The following is a 16992-nucleotide window of genomic DNA, read 5'->3' as shown; positions in this document are numbered from 1 at the left end:
TATGCCATGCAGCTGAAAAAGTCAGGTTCTCTAGCCAACAAACTTGAGCATATGTCACATTCACTGACCACAGCCATATTCTGTTAAATGCACAGTGTTGGCGTGTCATTTAACACCTCGAGCAGATCTATAGAAATGAGGTCAATCAATTTCACAACCAACACTTTACTACTATAAGAGACTTTCAGCAGTAAGGCTTTATCTGAAACTATCACTTTAATATTTCTGAGTTTACAAGGCCTCTGTGGAATAATTATTTTGTTTGTGTTTTTATGCCTGGTTTTAAGCAGTGACATGTTTTTATGTTCAGTGTAGACATGATGTCTTGTCTGTGATTGCAGCTGCTGTGACTCCTTATATCTAAATAGTGAGGCACCTCTATAAAGACAAGTCTCACGCCAAAAATGTCCTAAAGTTTATGTTGCTCCCGCCATCAAAAGTCCCTGAATGATGTGTTTGCAATACATAAATAAATAATAGTAATAATAGTAATAATTATGACAATAAATACAATAAATAAAATAATAATAATTTAACAAAGGTAGAGATCATTAGGGGATATGTGCAGGTGTTCACACAGAGATCTGAGCTAATGGAAACATTTAAACCAGATGAGTTCATAAAGTGAAGAATCAGTGTACCTGTAGATCAATTAGATAAATGGGGTCTTTCAAGGCATCTGGCTCATCCTCTTCATCATCTTCATAATAATCATCATCTACAACAGAAGAAGACACCACATAGTCATGGAAACTAGCTGCACACTTAAGGTGACAGATTCAATAAAAAGTTTAGGACCGAGAGCGGACGTGTCCTGAGATACCGAGGGAGAAGCTCGTACCGTATTTGTTGGAGGCGATGAGATCAGAAAGCAGCTGCCCTGCGAGCCCTTCATCCTCGTCGTCTTCATCCTCCCCCCCTTCCTCTGCATTGTCCTCCCACATACCACTCGAATCTGAGACAAACACAGCTGGTCACTGAGATGTCTGCTGTCCTGTTCCTGAGTCTGCAGACTCAGAAACTGAACAGACAAATGGTGCAAATGTGTGATAATCTTTCAGCCAGTCGAAGGTTTCTACTGCAAATATGACAAAGCTTACTGACATGGTTTGGAACCAAAAATTGACTTGAAGCACCTAGTTACTCTACTGATCTTGTTTCCTCTTGTCTATTTCTTTGCTTGTGTTCTTATTCTCGTTTGTAAGTCGCTTTGGACGAAAGCGTCTGCTAAATGACATTGTACTTTGTGTAACATTCTAACTTAGACTGAAAGTCATCCAAAGTACTACTGATATTAAAAGTTTGGACCTGGGTGAAGATTTAGCCTAATGGTTAAGTTGTGCGACGTTATAGCAGGTTCAATTCCAGCCCAAAGATATCTCTTAAAGGAACAAAAAAAGTTGAGTCCTTAGCATTAAGCCATGAATGGATATGAATAAGCATCTCCAGTTTACATTCAGCTGGAGGTAACACCTAACTATCCTGAGAACTCCACCAAAAGCAAACAAAGTCTTCCAGAATAGAAGTTGATACTCAGTCTGATTAACTGTTTCAGGCCTTGATCATTGCTGAAATCACAACTTGTACAACAAACTCAAGTGTTCACGTCCAAAGTGAAACACTGCCCAACCCTCAAGTGAAGGTTCCCCTCAAAGAGCTTCACTACAGCGTCAGTTTGAACTGTTCTTCACCTTGGCTCCAGTCTGCTGGGTTTGCTCTGCTGGCATTTGCCTCTACGACCGTCGACAGCTCATTGATGATCAACTTAAAGATCTTGACTACTAAAGGAATGTTGGTCCACCGCTCCGGATCTGTGGAGGAGAAAGGCAGTAATGTTAACAGCAGGCACTGGTACACGGATGTCATGTGATGGCTGTAACTTCACACCCCAGTTAAATCAATGTTTCCCTTGGAGCTCTATGATCAAACATTTACAGATTACATTCTCTCTTGGTGTCTTACTCTTTGCAGATTTGGAGCGAAGTACGGATGCCGTCTTCCGGGCTGTAGATCTCCTCTCCCTTCACAACGATGTCTTGGAGGCGTTGTCGTCTGTGTTGAGGCCATGCTGCAGCAGCTTACAGAGAGCACGGTGCTGCAGGCGCAAGAAACAAGTAAAAGACTTTGAGATGTGTGGCGAGCGGGAAAAGACAGATGTACTGACACACTGTACTTCAAACTAGATCTGGTCCATATCATTCACTGGCTGAGTTAGGGTCATCACTTTCAGTCAGGCAGACGTACTATCAATATCGGGGACTTCAGATTGTGTTTTTAAGAGCACAGGTGATTGCATTACTTGATAGAGTAGAGTGTCTAAAAAGAAAGACAGCCTATGCACTTTTTCTCTCACAACACTGGGAGTGAACGTTACATGAAGCGCAGAGACAGGCATGAACCAGCAGCAAACACAGACGTGTGCATGTTGCCATCTACTGGCTGCTGCAATATTGACTTGTGTGTGGTCTGCTGTCCAGATAATGTTCAGAGTGTCACATTATGGAAACAGTGGTGATGACCAAAGCTTATACAAATATACTAAAATTGCAACAGCTTATGTAGCTTTCTGTGACTCTCCGTAACGCAGGTTGACATCTGTGATGGAGAGCAGGGCAGACGTTTTTAACACCTAGATTTAAACACAAAATGTGTTCTGACCTGACTTTACCCTCGTACTGTCCGTAAAAGAGGTGCTGCCTGCTCATCCACTCTGTCATGACGAACTCCAGAGCAGGCTTCCCTGTCGGGCCGGGCAGACTGCACAAGAACTCCAACAGAGGCTCCAGCTGGGAGTGAACCAGGTGAGCGAACACCATGATCAGAGACTACAGAGAGAGGATACAGAAGGAGAAATGGAGTGTTGAAGCTTATTGCACAATCAACAGAACCCCAGGTGAAATGATTCAGCCACTCATGAACTCTGCATCTACCTGCATCACACTCAGGGTCTCCGCTTGCTGCATCTTGCTCAGAATGGCTCGGAGGATCTGGTCCAGCTGTTTCGCCCAGCTGCGTTCCAGCTCGAGAGATCAGAGTGGAGACCAACCTGCCGACGAAGGCGGCCGTGAACTCTGAAGTCCGGGGGTCCAGGAGCTGGTTGACCACCTGCATGACGTACCACACGCCACTGTTTCCTGCTCGTCCCTCCACTGGGCGATCTGCTCGAGGGCGACGGAGACGTACGCACGCAGACACTCGCCACCGTTCTGGAGAAAAAATGAGGAGACTTTTGAAGAGGCTTTACAAAGTTCATAAACCAGAGGCCGTATAATGAAGCATATAATCAGCACTGATCCCGTGTTTACTAAAAGCTCATGGAATCAGAAAACCTTACAGAAAACAAAGATTAAAATCAGGGAGTTCAGGCTCATTAAATTTGTTAAATTTAAAGTAACACTTACCTGCATTATTGTGTTGTCGTCGGTGCGTAAGGTGCACTGAGCCACCACAGGAAAAGCCTGACACACCAGCAATCTCTGACAGAGGAGGTTTAGTGTTTCGGACCACTGTGGTCAGGATGTCTATGGATGTCTGTGGTACAGAGTGAAAGGTGGAAATATAAAATATAAAGACAATTTAAATTGAGTGAGTGAGAGGATATCCATGGAACTGTTATTGTACCCTCTATAGTCGTATTTTTGCCTTTTACTTACAGCACAGAGTCCAGTGGGGATCTTGTCAGGGGGAGCTTGCATGATGCTGACCAGCGTGGGGATGAGACGCATCTGCATGGGAACCTGGCAGCCTTCAATCTGTGCCAGTTCCTTAAAAATGTCCTGAGCCAGGGACGCCACAACGGGGTCTGAGGAGGAGACAGAAGACGGATTAGATTTACCTGACATAGTTGAGTATTAATCCTAAGATTTTAGCTCCAGAAAGTGCTGCATTTGCACAATTTATCCAGATTATGTGTCTGTGAAAAGCTCCCATACCATTGTTATATTTAAGGAAAATAGCGATGGTGAGGGGGCAGATCTTATTCTCGGCGCTGGTGGTGAAGGCAGGGTCGACAGTGCACACGATGCACAGGGTCTCCATAACGAGGGTGAGCACCTCAGAGCTGAACTGGGCGGCGAGTTGAACCAGTCCCTCTAAGATGCTGGGGAGGAAAGGCTGGAGGACGTGGGTGCTCTCTGACAGTTTGAGCTGATCACAGTAGCTGGGGAATTACACAGACAACAAGAGGCAATAAATAAATAGACAGTACAGCACAGAGAACTTTTTATGTCTGTATGGTCATAAATGGATTAATTCAAACGTCCACTAGAGGCTTAGACTTCTATTTTGTTTTGAAGACGAATACTTCTTGACACCCAAAAAGTTTCCAGGAAAAGATTAGACAATCAAAACCACCTTGAATTCAGAGTGGATGCTCAAAGCCTTCAAATGGTCTGCTTTGCTTAAAAGTCTTAAAAGATCTAGCTTATCAAATGTCTAAATGTAAACAATCCTTCTCTAATAACTTCTAGAGCTCAGAACTTCACAGGATAACATGTTTGACTGTTTCTAAGCCAGACAGTCATTTCTCGGTTGGCAGCCCAGACTCCAGGAAGTAGCTGAACCATGCCAAGAAATACAAACAAGACACAAGGAGTTAATTTTTAGCTTTAGACGTGTTATCAATCTATCTTTATCTATATAGCTCCAAATCAGAAAGACTCTTTTCTTTCAGTATGATCTCATCTTAATCCACCATGAGCAGAGCACTTGGCAGCGTTTAGCAAGTTATGGCGGCGAGGACAAACTTCCTTTAACAGGCAGAAACCTCGAGCAGAACCAGACTCATGTTAGACAGCCATCTGCTTTGTTATGTTTCTGCCAGCTAAAAGCGGAAAGATGTTTACTCCTCAAAATGTAAAATGATCCCTTCACGCTGTGAATTTGTGCACAAAGACACAAGATATCAGTCTATAGAAAACTAAAATTTGATCACATTATTCAGTCTCATCAGACTCTGTTTAGTTACATTGGGTTTCAAGATGCTTCATTTTTCATAAAAATGGAGGAAGGAGTGGAACCAGATTTTTAAAAAGTCTGAGTTTGAGGCACTCTTTAATATTTCCAGCATGAGCACTAAGCAGGTCCAGGTCCCCTTGAGCTCTCTGTAGATGCATTTGTTGTTGTTTTTTTTGCTACCTGTGTTTTAAAAATGTTTTACATAACAACTCTGTGTCTGGTTTGCAGCTCTGTTTAAAAAACTGTTACAGAAACATCTCTCTCACCCCCAGATGGCCCGGACTGCGGAGATGCGGACGGAGGGCGCCTGGCTGTCGTGGAGGCCGCTGACAGTGGCCTGGAGGAACTGCTGGATGAGCTCAGGTGACATGGCTGCCGTGAAGCGACTGGCCGCCCACAGAGCTCGGCCGAGCAGGAACGGAGACGCCGCTGGTCAAGAGAGAGAAAAAAAAGAGAAGCTGTGAGGAGAACTGCATAAGTAAACAAGAGAGAGAAGGGAAAAACATTGACTTTTCTGACAATGAGTGTCATTTTAACGCCATAATAAAAGTGTGAGAAGTTTTCCTTACACAGGAGGATACTTGCTTGCAGAACAAGAAATTAAAAGATACTCTTATGCCAATTTCCTTGAATGCATTCAAACCTAAAAGATTAGTCAAGTCCTCACCTGCCAGGTTAAGATCAGCAAGAATCACGCTGGCCAGAAACCCGTGCATGTCAAACTGGATCCGTCCGTTCTTCACGTTCTCTGTGATGATGGTTTTGACAGAGCCCAGCGCTAACATGCAGGCCTCATGGATCTTCCACCTGTTGAAAACAAAAATTACTTTTCTGACAAGAAAGAACAGCCTTGGTCAACACTTAAGCAGTGCAGCAGTTGCACATATAACACTGTCTTACTCTGTCATGCACACATTTGGAGGATCTTTGTTCAATAATCAACTGTCCTGGATTATAAGAGGAACTTGGCTCAAATTTGCACTGAGTCAAACAAGCTGAATGGTACGGTACAGATTGTGTGAGTACGCCCCCCCCCGTGTCTAGTCTCAGCTCACCAGTGCTCATTGCCGCTGTTCTTGGCCTGCTCTGCCTCCTGGAGGTGTCTGGTCGCTGCTGCTGCCAGAGCTGCTGCGCTCTCGTTCTGAAACTCTGCAGCTACAGCCTGTAAGCAGAGGTCAAAGGTCATTACACACACTCACACACTCACACACTCACACACTCACACACTCACACACTCACACACTCACACACTCACACACTCACACACTCACACACTCACGGAGGACTAGAGGCTGCAAAAGTAGCTGGTGATGAGCAATGACCTGAAATGGAACCAGTGTGAGTTGTAAACATTAGATGTTTCTGACCCCGATTTCAAACAAGACTGCTCCGTACAGCATTTTGGTTTAACTTAAAGAAGATGCTTGCTTTTAGAATCAAGTTGACAAGGTTTAACAGATGGTTTCAGTGTTTGAACTATGTTTTCCTCTCACCAGCAGCAGGTCCTGTGCTGAGATCCTGACTGAGTACGAGAAGGTGTCGTCATCCTCGTCCTCTACAAACTGCTGAGGATTCGCCGTCCAAACTTTGATCTGAAGAAACGAGAGGCACAACAATGAGGTCTCCTAACCAGCTTAATGAATTGTGCTGTACATACAACTTTCTGCAACTTAGTTGTTTATGTCTTTGCAGCCATTTCATCATCATCATCATCATCATCATCATCATCATCATCATCATCATCATCATCATCATACTTCATCCTCACCTGGTCCTCAGTGATCTGCATGTACAGGATGATGTAGTAGATGAGCTCGGGCAGAGCTTTCTTCACGGTGCTCTTAAACTTGTTGTTCTCCAGTAGTGTGTGGACAAACTCAAAGATGCTGAACACCAGATTCTCAAAGCCCAGAACCTCACCTTCAAAAACAACAATACAGGAGATTAGAGAAAGAAAGAGTCAATAGTTCTAACTTGTACATGAATGTAACATGTAGAGATGACAGAAGGAAGGATTCAGTGAACTCTGCTCACCGTCTGAGTCTACAGGGTCATCCACTTCCTCTGTGTAGTTGACCTCTGTTCGCACATAAGTGAACATTCAGTCAAGGAATGCTGACTTAAGAGAAAATCCCCCGAATCTTCAGTGTTCAGTTTTGATATCATCTATTACTTCTTCTTATCATAGGAGTATCACCACAGACATTTTGCAACATATTGTTCTTCTCATTTTTTCCACGAAGCCAGACAAAAAAAATCTCAAGACTTGAATTGAAATGCATTTTAAATCCTCTACCTTATACGTTTTTTCCTTCCACAGCATGACAAACATCATGAGTTGCTGAAGTCTGTAATGTGTCATAAGCACATTGGTGAGATTATAATGCATTCATAGTGCTCTATAAAACAGGTTCAAATGTCAATGTTGATAATGTGTGACACACTGAAGCAAGATTCTGATGCTAGGTTAGTGTTGTCACTTGTTTCATTAAGTCATTCTTTAATGGAATGTTGTTGTTTATTATACTCATTCATCTCTTTTTCTCTCTTAGGCTCTTCTATCCCCTTTCCAACTCCAACTTGGTCGAGGCAGATGGCGGTTTAACATGAGTCTGGTTCTGCTTGAGGTTTCTGTCTGTAAAAGGAAGTCTTTCCATGCCGCTGTAACGTACTAAATACAGCAAAGTGCTCTGCTCATGGTGGATTAAGATAAGATCAGACTGAGTCCTACCTGTAAGATGGGACTGGATCTTATCCTGTCTTGATGTTGGGTCTTTGTTAACAATTTAACTCGGAGTATGGTCTAGTCCTGCTCTGTTTGTAAAAGCGTCTTGAAATAATGTTTGTTGTGATTGGGCGCTATACAAATAAAGATTGATTGATTGATTGACTGATGATAACCATGGATACCCACACAGTTCTGACTGTAGAGTTCAACAGACTAATTTTTATTCAAGGATCCATTTTAAAACCAAATAATCATTATCAAGTCAACAATTTGTTTCATATTATGTTATATAATATCATTAGCCTGGACCTATCACTGTCAAGTAGGCCTTTAACCGCTGTCCCTCTAAACAATTTCCCAGATTTACTAATCGGAGTCCTTTATTAAGAATTGGGGCGGGTTCTATAAGATGACGTCACATGAAAACCGCAGCAGGGAGGTCAGTTAAATTGTGTGAGTTTAAACATACTGAATGATGTATTTTCATTAAAACACGAGCAAACAAATGCACTTCCAGTGTTCATTCGTACGAAAGATGTGTTTGCTGTGCTGCTGACAGGATTTGGTAAAAGTGCGATTTACAAACTCCTCTGGTCAGCAGCTCTGCGCTATATCACACACTCTCTATCCCTTACTTGTCAGACATTATAGACTTTTAAACCCTGACAAGTTAAAAACATTTATTACGCATTGAAGCAGGTCTCTAAGATGGTAGTTCAAATCTGCAACGTAACCCAGATTCCCCTTTCAAATGCAGTAATCAATTCAGCCTAGAGGTTACCAACCTTAAAACCTTCTTGTTTACCTTCATTCAAAAACATAAACACTAATTAACAGTTTAAAAAATACTACTGAACGTGTCTTGATACCTATAGACATGACCTTCATAGACTTAGTTACTCATTCCTGTTAAAACACACAGGGCTGGGGTTTCCCAGGGACAAATGAGCTTACGCACACGGTTGGAATTTGAAAAGGATATAAAGCTGCACTTTCAGTCAGTGTATTCCAAACAATGGGTAAAATCTGCTGCATAGAGGACACCATGGGTTTGGGGAAGTTCTTCACCAACGCTGTGACTGCCTGAGAGAACATGGGGATAAAGAAATACGATATTAAATCCTGTACATACTATACAAGTAATTCAAATCAGGTCTTTTCTTGATTCAATACACAAACAGTAACAAAGAAGGAGCTCGTGTCTGCAAACTGACTAGGTCTGCACACGTTTTCTTGTCTTCTACTCAAACTTAAATATATATAGTGTACAATTCATGGACAGTTTAGGGTGACATGAAGCGACTATTCCTGTCTCCAGAGTCTCTCTCACCTTGAGGACCTCCATCTTGAGTCCACTGTCGGACGAGGGTCCATCAGGCATCTGCAGAGCCTGCACAAACGCCTCTGTGAACTGCTGCACCACGGGGAAGATCAACGCTTTGGCTGCACCCTGAACAAACACGACACAGAAGTACAGAATGAAACTGTTTTCATGGTCACAACACTCCTTAATGCAATCAGTTGAACGTCTTGTGGTGACTCTCTTACCTTTTCAAGCTCTTCGATTGCACAGATGAGGTTGGCACAAGTTGTGAAAATCTCCACTGCTCTAGATCGGGTACGAATACTGTAAACCTGCAACGAGGAAGAGAAAGTGCAGCTCAAGATTCATACCAGACAAACCAGTGATGAAGGATAACATTGCACAATACAGTGCACAATAAAAAAAAACAATGCTAATATAGAGAAAATGTAATCCTCTTTGTGTCTCAAAGGCCCTTGTTTTTCATTATAATTTCAGGAGTGTTTTCATTACCTCAGCCATGGTGAAGATTTTGTACATCTCAGGCAGGATGACAGGAGCCACCAGCGGCATCTGAGTATCTGTCACCTCTCGAGTAAACTCTGCAAACGACAGACAACATAAAGTTAGATAAAGAAAATCACATTTAAAACATGAATGGTTTTTGTTCTTCAGAGGGAAATATCTCGACCTCAAGTGTTTCCTTAAGTTTTACATAATATGCAAAAAGTGAGAAGAGAGAAATACAAAGATTTCCTTGTCAGCTCTGTGTGTTTAACTAACCCTAGCCCAGGACAGGAACAGGTGTAAAGATAAATGCGATCAATACTAAGAGTGCACTAAAAGTCAGAATGGAACAAACACTATAGTTCCTTTTCGCTCTTCAGTGTAAGAAGTTGATAATGTGGAACTGATGGATCATTTTTCTTTGTGCAGCGCATCATAAATAACAAGTCACTTCACTGTAACAGGAGAATAAATAACCAACGTTTATAAAGGCAGCTTTAGTTTGAGTTATACATCTGCGTTGAATCGACGGCATAGCACTCTGTAGCTACGCAGAGGCCTATGCACGTAACCCTCGTGCACCTCCTCCAAAATGTATCTATGCCTCGAGTATTGCTGCGCGACACTGACACATCGGCACAAGTATGTAGTGCTCACGTCCGCATAGAACACTGCTGCACAGTAGTATAAACCAGTCGGAATTACATCAGACAAGAGGTGTGTGAATAATGAATACAGGAGAATGTAGTTTGAACATAAATTATAGTTTTTAGATTAACCAAAGTAAAAGAAATGCAACTTCAAAACAAACAATCAAACTATGAAAACTCAGAGCTGTCCAGCAGGAAATAACTAAAGTTCTCCTGTACTAAAATCTAGGTCACTTTTTGTGTCTTGGTATGAATTTAAAGAGATGTCCATCATTGTTTGTGTGTACCTGTGAGGACCCTCATGGCCCCGTGTACAGCATTAACATCTCCGCTGACCAGCATCTCCATCAAGAGTGTGAAAAGCTGCGGCCAAGCCTCGGGCCAGTCCCAGTGAGCGATGGCCGACACGGCGTACGCAACACTGGAGCGCACTTTGCTGATCGCCTCCCGCAGACCGTTCGGCAGCAGCTCCCTGATGGCTGCTTTAGCCTGGAGGAGAACAACAAGAGTTTAGCTGCAAAGTTTGAATAAAGCTTTGCATGGATACTTCGGAAACATTTCAGCGAATACATAGAGGATACAAGAAGAATGTGAAGAATGAGTTACCTGATCGGATGTTTCAGGAGGTCTGAACTTCTCTGACTGGGAACACCAGTGAGTCTCCACATACTGCTTCAGGATGACAGACGCTAACTGCAAACACATGACAGGATCATGATCAATAATGTGTGGGAATAACACAACATGCTCACTGCTTGACAAATGTCCACTCTACTTTTAGTGTTTTTTTTTCTTTACGCTCACCTGACGGATTGCGAGTGCTCCCTGGGGATCAACTGTGAGTTCAGCCAGGTGGACACCAAACTCTAAAACATGAGAAACAAACAGACCAATCAGATCACAGAATTTACATCAATCAACGACAGCAGGATGAGGATGCTGAAGCAAATACTCACATCAGGTTACTAGTTGAAAAATAAGCTTATATTTAGAGCTGGCTCAGGCTTGTACCAGCTCTTAACTATGCTGCTATAGGCTTATAGACTGCCTGGGGAACTGACACACTTGGATCCTCTATCTTTCTCCTCTCTCTGCCTTTCACTTACTTTTACTCTCCCTGTCCCATTAAAGTTACTAACCATAGACTTCTCTGGAGTCCCTGAGCTCCCTTGTCCCGTAGGTTCCTCTGAGTCACTTGCTGCTGTGGATGTTCCAGACTCCAGCTGCTACAACTACTACAATCCATCTCACAACTATCATCTCTCTCTCTTTATCTCCTTCTACCTCTCTTTCCAACCCCAACTTGGTCGAGGCAGATGGCAGTTTAACATGAGTCTGGTTCTGCTTGAGGTTTCTGCCTGTTACAGGAAGTCTGTCCTTGCTGCTGTAACTTGCTTAATCCTGCAAAGTGCTCAGCTCATGGTGGATTAAGATGAGATCAGACTAAGTTTTACCCTGTCTTGATGTTGGGTCTTTGTTAATAATTTAACATAGAGTATGGTCTAGACCGGCTCTGTTTGTAAAAAGGTCTTGAGATAATGTTTGTTGTGATTTGGCGCTATACAAATAAAGATTGATTGAAGTAAGATTGATACGAATGTTGCATGTTTTTATTTCAAAACAAGATTACTTTGGGTATGAGCGACTACTTTTATACACCGATAAACAGGTGTTTGTTGTTTGTATCAAATCTCTACAACTTTCTAAATACAGCAGCAACCTTGAAAGAAGGGACTGCATGATACCATCACTACTGATCTATCAGGGAGCTACTGTGTAAAATAAAAAACAACAATATAGACGTTTCAATGAGCGGGGTTTGAACCTGGCTCGACAGGCATGCAGAGATTAACACACAGTTCAGGATCAGCCTCAGCTCTGAACCAGCCCTCTCTCACTGGGTTTTACTAAGGGTGACATCAGGCGCCAGAAGACAATGTTAGTGCTGACAATCCTACAAAGTGGCTGCCTTACAGAGAGGCAGAGGGGGCCAGCGGAAAGGGTCAGCCTCTCTGCGCCGCTGCAGTACAGTGGACGGCACGCCTGCACAAATAGCCTTTCACCAGAGTGAAACGATCGCAGCGCAACAGACAATAGAAAGACTGACGGATAGTCAGCTAATCCTCGGTGGACTGTATCCGTCTTTACCTTTGAGTTGTACATTGAAATCAAACGTGGGGGCTTGGTGGGGAAATAATCTCAACTATGAACTATTATAATGAAACTATTTCAAAAGTGATGTCATACTTATTAAAAACACAGCTGTGATTCAGATTCAGAGTGCTGAAAATAATCAACTCTGAGCTGAAAATCAATATAACATCACAACCTCCAGTTTGATACCGCTTTCACAAAACAGATCTACTACCTTAATATAGCAGAGCAACGTAAGAAGCAACTACAGATCAATGCTTTTTGGCTTCATCAATACAGCTAGTTCTCCAATCTGACAGGCACTAAACCGTTCTTAAGTAGCACAAACTTTTCCTCACTCTTCCTCTACTCTGTCAAGATTAATAGCTTAATCCAAATAATATTTTGGGACATGTGCCCTTATTTGAAGTGTAACGTTTCCTAATAAGTTGAAAACAGCCGTTTACTCTAATTTTTACTAGAGGATGACTGATTATCAGTGTAACCAATTATCATAGGTAGATATTCTACATATAGCCTATTATCTGCATCTGTATTTCATTTTACTGATTGGAATGGGCTACTTTATCTCCCCTTCTGGTGTGTCTTTCCCTCTACATCTGTGTTTACTCGCCACCCTATCTCACCTACAACTTCTGCTTCTTACACTACTGGTTAATACATACACAAACACACATTCATCCATATAATTTAGTAATGAAGTAGCACAGTTTTATGAATGACATGTTCAAGGTCTCAATTTTAATGGAAATATTTGCATGTTTACTGTAAGTGCATATCAGTTATCAGTCTCATGAACTAGAAAACAATCGGTACTGGTATCGGCCCTGAAAAACCAATATCAGTCGACATGTGATGTTTACATTATAATGTCAATTAGCAGTATTTAGGTCAGCAGAAGTGGAGTGATACATATGGTTAAAGGTCTATATATAGTGTTGTACTATTTATCAGTTATCATGAAATTAGCATGGCATGTTTGTCATCCAATCACATTAATTGATTAGGAATATAAATTGCATATTAAAGCTGCTGTTGGTAGTCGTGATATAAACATCAGTTCTGAGAGATTTCGAATGTTAACGCTATCCCTCCCATCTGCTCCCTTAAACCCGCCCACAAAAGATTGTTGTGCGCGTTCTATGAGGAAGTAGTGGCTTCCCAGCGAATCAGGGCGATGTAGTGGGGCCGCCACTCGACCAATCAGGACGGAGGATTGGAGATTAGCTATGATTGGTCCATCATAACAGGAATGAGGGGAATAATAAAATTGTTTGATACAAAGGCATTGGAAAACGCAGAGATTTCGCAATAGTCTCAAATTACTCCACTTACCGATGAGTACCGATTGGTATTATGACCTTTTCTCTAAACCCAGCAGAAATAAAGGAACGTATTTGACACCATTCCTACCAACAGCAGCTTTAAGTATAGTGTCATGTTTTCGTCTAAGGTTAAACTTAGATTAAAAATACATCTGTTGCTGAATATAAGAAAGAAAACGTGTTGTTCAACTGTTGATTTGCTTTCTTTTATGGCTTTTTTAATTGTTTTTTTTTTTTACTCCAAACAAAAAGTGCGATAAGAAAAATTAAGCAAATCAATCCTCTAAATCAGGGGTGTCAAACATGCAGCCTGTGGGCCAAAACCAGCCCGCCAGAGGTTCCAATCAGGCCCACGGAACGACTTTGCAAAGTGAAAAAATTACAGAAAAGACATTTACTGCAACTTTTCAATAAAAGTAACCACCATTTCAAATTTGCCCTCTGGGGGTCAAATACAATCATATTGCTGACGGAGCAAACCTGAACCGCGCTCTGGGACTTTTTATACTGTCCAGCAAGCAAACTGTTCATGCTTGAGCTGAGGGGTCCATTTAGTCAACTTTACCTTCTTCATTATTATAATCTCTGTTCTTTTGCAGTAAACATTACACTCTGTGTCAGGTGAATGGGTAACCTGTGTGTTTGGTGTGTTTGCAGCAGGTTTCAGGGCTTATTGAGTAAAATATTCAGCCCACTATGAGACTCATCATGGCTGTATTTCTAAAAAGATGGTTCATTAAATGTAAAAAATGTCATAATATACTTGTACTTATTTGCACTAAAACAAACAAAGGGTAATATTTAGAGTTGTTGTTATTTAATGTTTTAATGACAAAAATGTAAAGAAAGCACACAGAAATATGAGTTGATCATGGTCATGTGGTGACATCTTCAATGTCTGTAGCTAGCACAAAGGCCAAAATGGAGGAAATGTCAACTGTGTTACATGTCAACTGTGTTACCCATCAAAAAATAAATATAATTAAAATAAGATAAGATAAGATATTACTTTATTGATCCCCCGGGGGGAAATTCAGTTGTTATAGTATATACATATATATATATTATGTATTGAAAATAAAAAATCTTTTTTTTTTTTTGTTGCAAAGAAAGGTTTCTCTCTTATTTTCCTAAAGTGTCCTGTCAACTGTGTTACTCCTGTCAACTGTTATTTTGTTGTCAACTGTGTTATATCCCACAGAATATCAATTGTCAGCTCAAAAATCTTATTTTCAAAGCAGTTAGACAAACAACAACATAACCATGGATGAATAGACCCAAGATGTTGACAATTGTTTTATCAAATGCGTAGTACTTCATTCATGTCCCATACATGTCCCATACATGTCCCATACATGTCCCATACATGTCCCATTCATGTCCCATACATGTCCCATACATGTCCCATTCATGTCCCATTCATGTCCCATTCATGTCCCATTCATGTCTCATTCATGTCTCATTCATGTCTCATTCATGTCTCATTCATGTCTCATTCATGTCTTCCACGACACAACTTTTGTGCAAATAATGAACCTGGTGTTTATTTTGATTTGAATATTTAAGAAATCATTAGAGCTTAAGCTTGCCAATGAATGGATTTAGCACAATCTAGGGGTATACTGTGGAAACAAATAGAATATCAAGTCAAAAAGCATACTGATTTTTTCACTTTTTGGTTGGTCTGAAATGTACCCTTAATTATAGAATCACTCATGTGAGGCGGGCTCTGCGGGAGGAGAAGCCCCCTCGGAGACAACTTCGCGGGAAAGTCTGTCACTGTGGGTTCTGTTGTTAACAGAGCAACAGAGTAATAAAATGATGTGAATAAGTTAAGTAGAGGTAGTTTCTCCCTTTAGAAAGTCTCTTTACTCTTTACATGCCGCAGCTTCTCATGGAAATACACATTAAACAGCAGAGGGTCCGGGTCCTGGCTCTGTGAGACCTCCTGTTACCTCAAAACATAATGTTAGCTAGCTTATCGTTCATAACCTTCAATACAATTAAACGTGATGTTTTTGCACGTTTTTAAAAAGACAGAATGATACCCCAGTGTCCACCCTGTTGCTGTGCTCCGGGGTCCGAATAGTCCACATGGGCAGACTTGCTAGCGTTAGTGGTTCTAGTTCAGACATAGTTAGCATCGATGAGTCCTCCTGTCACACCAGACTGACAATCCAGGAAAATCCTCCCATCCCCCTGAGGTCAGAAAGCACGTTTTCAGCAGCTTTTAATCTAAACTGGTTATCACTAACTTCTGGAAAGATGGCCTTAAGCTAGCTCCAGGTAGCCAAGACATTTATTCTGCTAACCTTTACACAGTTAGCTCCTTCTCCAGCCAACATTAGCCCTGATAAGAGAAACAGACAGCTGTCCACATGCAGCTCGTCCACTCAGAGGCTCGTGTTTTGTTAAGAGAGTACACCGGCCGGGCAGCTGGACCCCCTGAAACTCAAAAACCGGGCTTACCCTCTGTCACTTCCAGCACTTTGATCTGCTCCTCCGCAGCGGTGCGCACTTCTTGAACCGGGGAAAGGATGGCCGTCAGCGTCTCGATCAGAGCCTCCTTTAGTCCCTGCTGGACCGGACCGGCGGCCGAACCGGACCGAGCACTACCCGCCGCACTCATGCCTGATGTGTTTGCACCCCACAGCCCGATAATGATTCAGTCCAGCACCAGCGACCACCAACCGGGGAGGAGCAGAGATCCACAGCGAGCAGAGGCGATGCGCGCCAATGCATGGAAACGTGGAGGCGGGGTTTCCCGAGAGGAAGCACAGTTTGTCGTCCGGTTCCTGCCCACGTGTTTTTTCATTCTATGTTTTTGGTTTTTAGACTCTGTCTCCCTCTTGTGGAGCGGGGGAAATGAGACCTTTAATCCCTGTGTGTAATTTACCCATATACACCACAGTATGGACGCTTTTCCACCTAAGCACCAAGAACTTTCTGGCACCGTATGCAGTTCCTCATATAGACCAAAAGGTTCCTCCTGTCTATTGGAGCCTTCTGCAGCCTTACAATCCCACCCACAACCTCCGTTACACCAATGCCAACCTCCTCACCCCTCTCACCAAACCCAATCACCAAACCTGGGGGGACAGGGCCTTCTCTGTCGCTGCCCCCAGCCTCTGGAACTCTCTCCCCAGACTCTCTCCCTCACTCACCACATTCAAATCCTGACTCAAAACCCACCTATTTACAAAGGCTTTGAACATATCATTGATTGATTTTTTCTTTTTTTCCTTTGCTTTCCTTTGCTTATCAGTTGTATAAATTATTTTGTGTGTAAAGTGTCTGAGAAACTTTTTAAGCCCTTTTATAAATAAAATTTATTATTATTATTATAATCATTATTATTATTATTATTAT

General features: G+C 42.1%; 1 protein-coding gene across 1 annotated transcript; it reads right to left on the bottom strand.

Moving 5' to 3' along the window:
- Nucleotides 1-842: 842 nt before the first annotated feature.
- ipo9 (importin 9) lies at nt 843-16407 on the bottom strand. Its single transcript, XM_034682423.1, is given in 25 exon segments — nt 843-955; nt 1692-1811; nt 1963-2095; nt 2659-2825; nt 2931-2999; nt 3001-3137; nt 3140-3206; nt 3402-3473; nt 3475-3531; nt 3654-3802; nt 3933-4159; nt 5223-5385; nt 5624-5763; nt 6012-6118; nt 6450-6548; nt 6725-6876; nt 6991-7049; nt 8667-8767; nt 9015-9134; nt 9233-9319; nt 9501-9589; nt 10432-10633; nt 10751-10837; nt 10949-11010; nt 16093-16407. Coding segments are annotated over 24 exon segments (2736 nt in total). The 5' UTR covers nt 16253-16407; the 3' UTR covers nt 843-955; nt 1692-1781.
- Between the last annotated feature and the right edge of the window lie 585 nt (nt 16408-16992).

Source organism: Notolabrus celidotus, chromosome 1 (assembly GCF_009762535.1).
Source record: "Notolabrus celidotus isolate fNotCel1 chromosome 1, fNotCel1.pri, whole genome shotgun sequence".
Classification (NCBI taxonomy): Eukaryota; Metazoa; Chordata; class Actinopteri; order Labriformes; family Labridae; genus Notolabrus; species Notolabrus celidotus.
This window is presented reverse-complemented; position numbering and strand designations above follow the sequence as displayed.